Genomic DNA, 2274 nt, shown 5'->3' with positions numbered 1-2274 from the left:
TTTAAAGGGTACTTATTATGCCTCTTGTTACAGTATGTAATATAAGAAAAATATCTGTTTTCTTTTTTTATTGCACAACTTATAATTGCATACAAGATCAGGGAAAGATGGTTGTATCTGTAACAATGAACAATCATAATGACAAAAAATATCATAGTATGAGATTATATACACAGAAAAAAAGTGAAATATCTTTGAATAATCATAATATTCACATAATCATAATGCATCACAAACTGATTTTGTTGTCGTTGTTTTTGTTACTCGTAAGCCTGAGGGATGAAACGAGTTAAATTCAACGAGAAAAAGAGGAAAACAAAGGAGATTTAATAAAGCCTTGCATTTGGATCCTCATCTCTGTTACAATCGCTCATACGGTTTTATGTTTCATGCATTTATTTAAGAAAGAATCTCTCTTCCTCTGACAATATACTGGATATCTGTACATTAACAACAAACACACACATAACTAACTCAGTATAAAATAACAGAGTAACTGAGTATAAAATGGGAGAGCGATCATGTAAATGTTTTAAGTGACATGGATATTTCACATTGTAGATTTGCTTGACATCTTTTGATACATGCACTTGTCAATCACGTTTGATTAGAAACACATTAATCATTATGGATGAGTTTAATACAAATATTATTATGTTTGTAGATCTTAAACTGAAGAGCCAGACAGACTCATCTGAGCTTCTTCTTCTGTTTCACCTTTAAATAAAACAACACGAATCATTCAGTATGACATATTTTGATTGTAAAGTCTGAGTCTCTTCCAGCTGTATGTAGTTCTGCTCACAGACACAGACACAGAGGTGAAGCTCTCAGCTGATGTTCACTGCTCCTCTCATCATCATCTCTAACTATGATATACAGCATCCATCATCCTGTGACGGCTGAACTCTATCAGGGACTCTTGATGGCTGAACTCTATCAGGGACTCTTGGCCATGGATCTTCATCTACTCTGTAAGGTGGAACAGAAGAGAAAACAATCAGTGTTCAGTGGAACAAATTACTAATTAATTACTATTTCAATTACAGTTACATTTACATGATCTTGCATATACAGTATATTTCTGAAACAATATCTGTGTTTTAAACACATATAGAACATGAATTCTGTTCATATGTTTGTCTGTTTGTGTGGCTCCTATTGAGTCACTATAAAGAGAAAAATGCTAATGATTGTACATCAAATATAATAAACGACAAGGAACAAACACAAATGTGATTTTGCCTAAGATCAAAACCTTTAGTTAAATGTTCCAGTAGTTAAAGCTGTTTGTCCTCTAGTTTAAACATGTTTGTATTGGTCTTAGTAAAGAACTGAAAGTAAAGTAAGTGTAAAGTAATGAGACGTGTTGCTGATGAAAGTAAAAACACAGAAGAGACGGAGACATTGATCATGTGATGCTGGAGTCTGCACTGATTTTACCAGTGTTTTCCTACAGTCTGACCAAACCTGTTTTCACACTGACATGATTCACTATTACTGAAGTAATTAATAAAGCAGCTGTTGCTGTATAAAGCTGTGACAGTCTGCTTCTGTTCTCTTTCCTCCTGTGTGTTCAACATTTACTCAACTTTACATTTCATTCAGACACAATGAACCCTCAGGTGCAGTAAAGCTGGATGATAGTCTGATGATCTCTTTCACTAATATTTGACCGTATATATTTATCAGCAGTAACTGAAGATCTCTTTAATATCACAGTGATGTTTGCTCACCTCAGTTCACAGTTTGAGTCTCGTAGCACATCGACGAGCTGCTGCTTCGAGTCTCCAATCATATTATCACTCAGATCAAGCTCTTTTAGAAACCGCAGCGCTTTTGTGTTTCTCAAAGACCGAGTTAAAGAAGAAACGTCTGTAATACCACAGCGATTTAGACTGGAAAGAGAGAAACAGAGGAAGAGAGATCATCTCACAAACAATCATTAATGTGAAGAAACTGACACAAATATAATGTGACCTCATGGTGAGATATTGAGTATAAAGTGTTTTGTAGTGATTTTACTGATTGTGATTCTTGTGTGTGAATGTTGCTGACCTCAATCTCTCCAGTTTACAGCCTGAATCCTTCAGTACGTCACACAAGTGATTCACTCCTGTGTTTGTTATGTGATTCCAGCTCAGATCCAGCTCTCTCAGGTGTGATGGGTTTGAGTTCAGAGCTGAAGTCAGGACGAGACTCTGTTTCTCTGTAATACTGCATCCACACAGACTGAAGACAGAGAGAGAAAACACAATCAATCAGATCTAAGTT

General features: G+C 35.4%; 1 protein-coding gene across 1 annotated transcript in view; it reads right to left on the bottom strand.

Annotated features, from left to right (window-relative positions):
- Positions 1-627: 627 nt before the first annotated feature.
- The window catches only part of LOC107575316 (ribonuclease inhibitor-like), an 11547-nt gene continuing 9900 nt past the window's right edge, over positions 628-2274 (bottom strand). Inside the window, exons 7-9 of the mRNA XM_016261715.1 lie at positions 2059-2232; positions 1737-1898; positions 628-972 (exon numbers count right to left, since the gene is read on the bottom strand). Coding sequence (XP_016117201.1) covers positions 870-972; positions 1737-1898; positions 2059-2232 — 439 coding nt within the window. The 3' untranslated portion in view covers positions 628-869. The remainder of the gene's footprint in view (positions 973-1736; positions 1899-2058; positions 2233-2274) is intronic.

Source organism: Sinocyclocheilus grahami, unplaced genomic scaffold (assembly GCF_001515645.1).
Source record: "Sinocyclocheilus grahami isolate Dianchi unplaced genomic scaffold, SAMN03320097.WGS_v1.1 scaffold2565.1, whole genome shotgun sequence".
In the NCBI taxonomy this organism is placed as follows: domain Eukaryota; kingdom Metazoa; phylum Chordata; class Actinopteri; order Cypriniformes; family Cyprinidae; genus Sinocyclocheilus; species Sinocyclocheilus grahami.
Note: the sequence above shows the minus strand (reverse complement) of the source record. Positions and strands in the feature narration are given on the sequence as shown.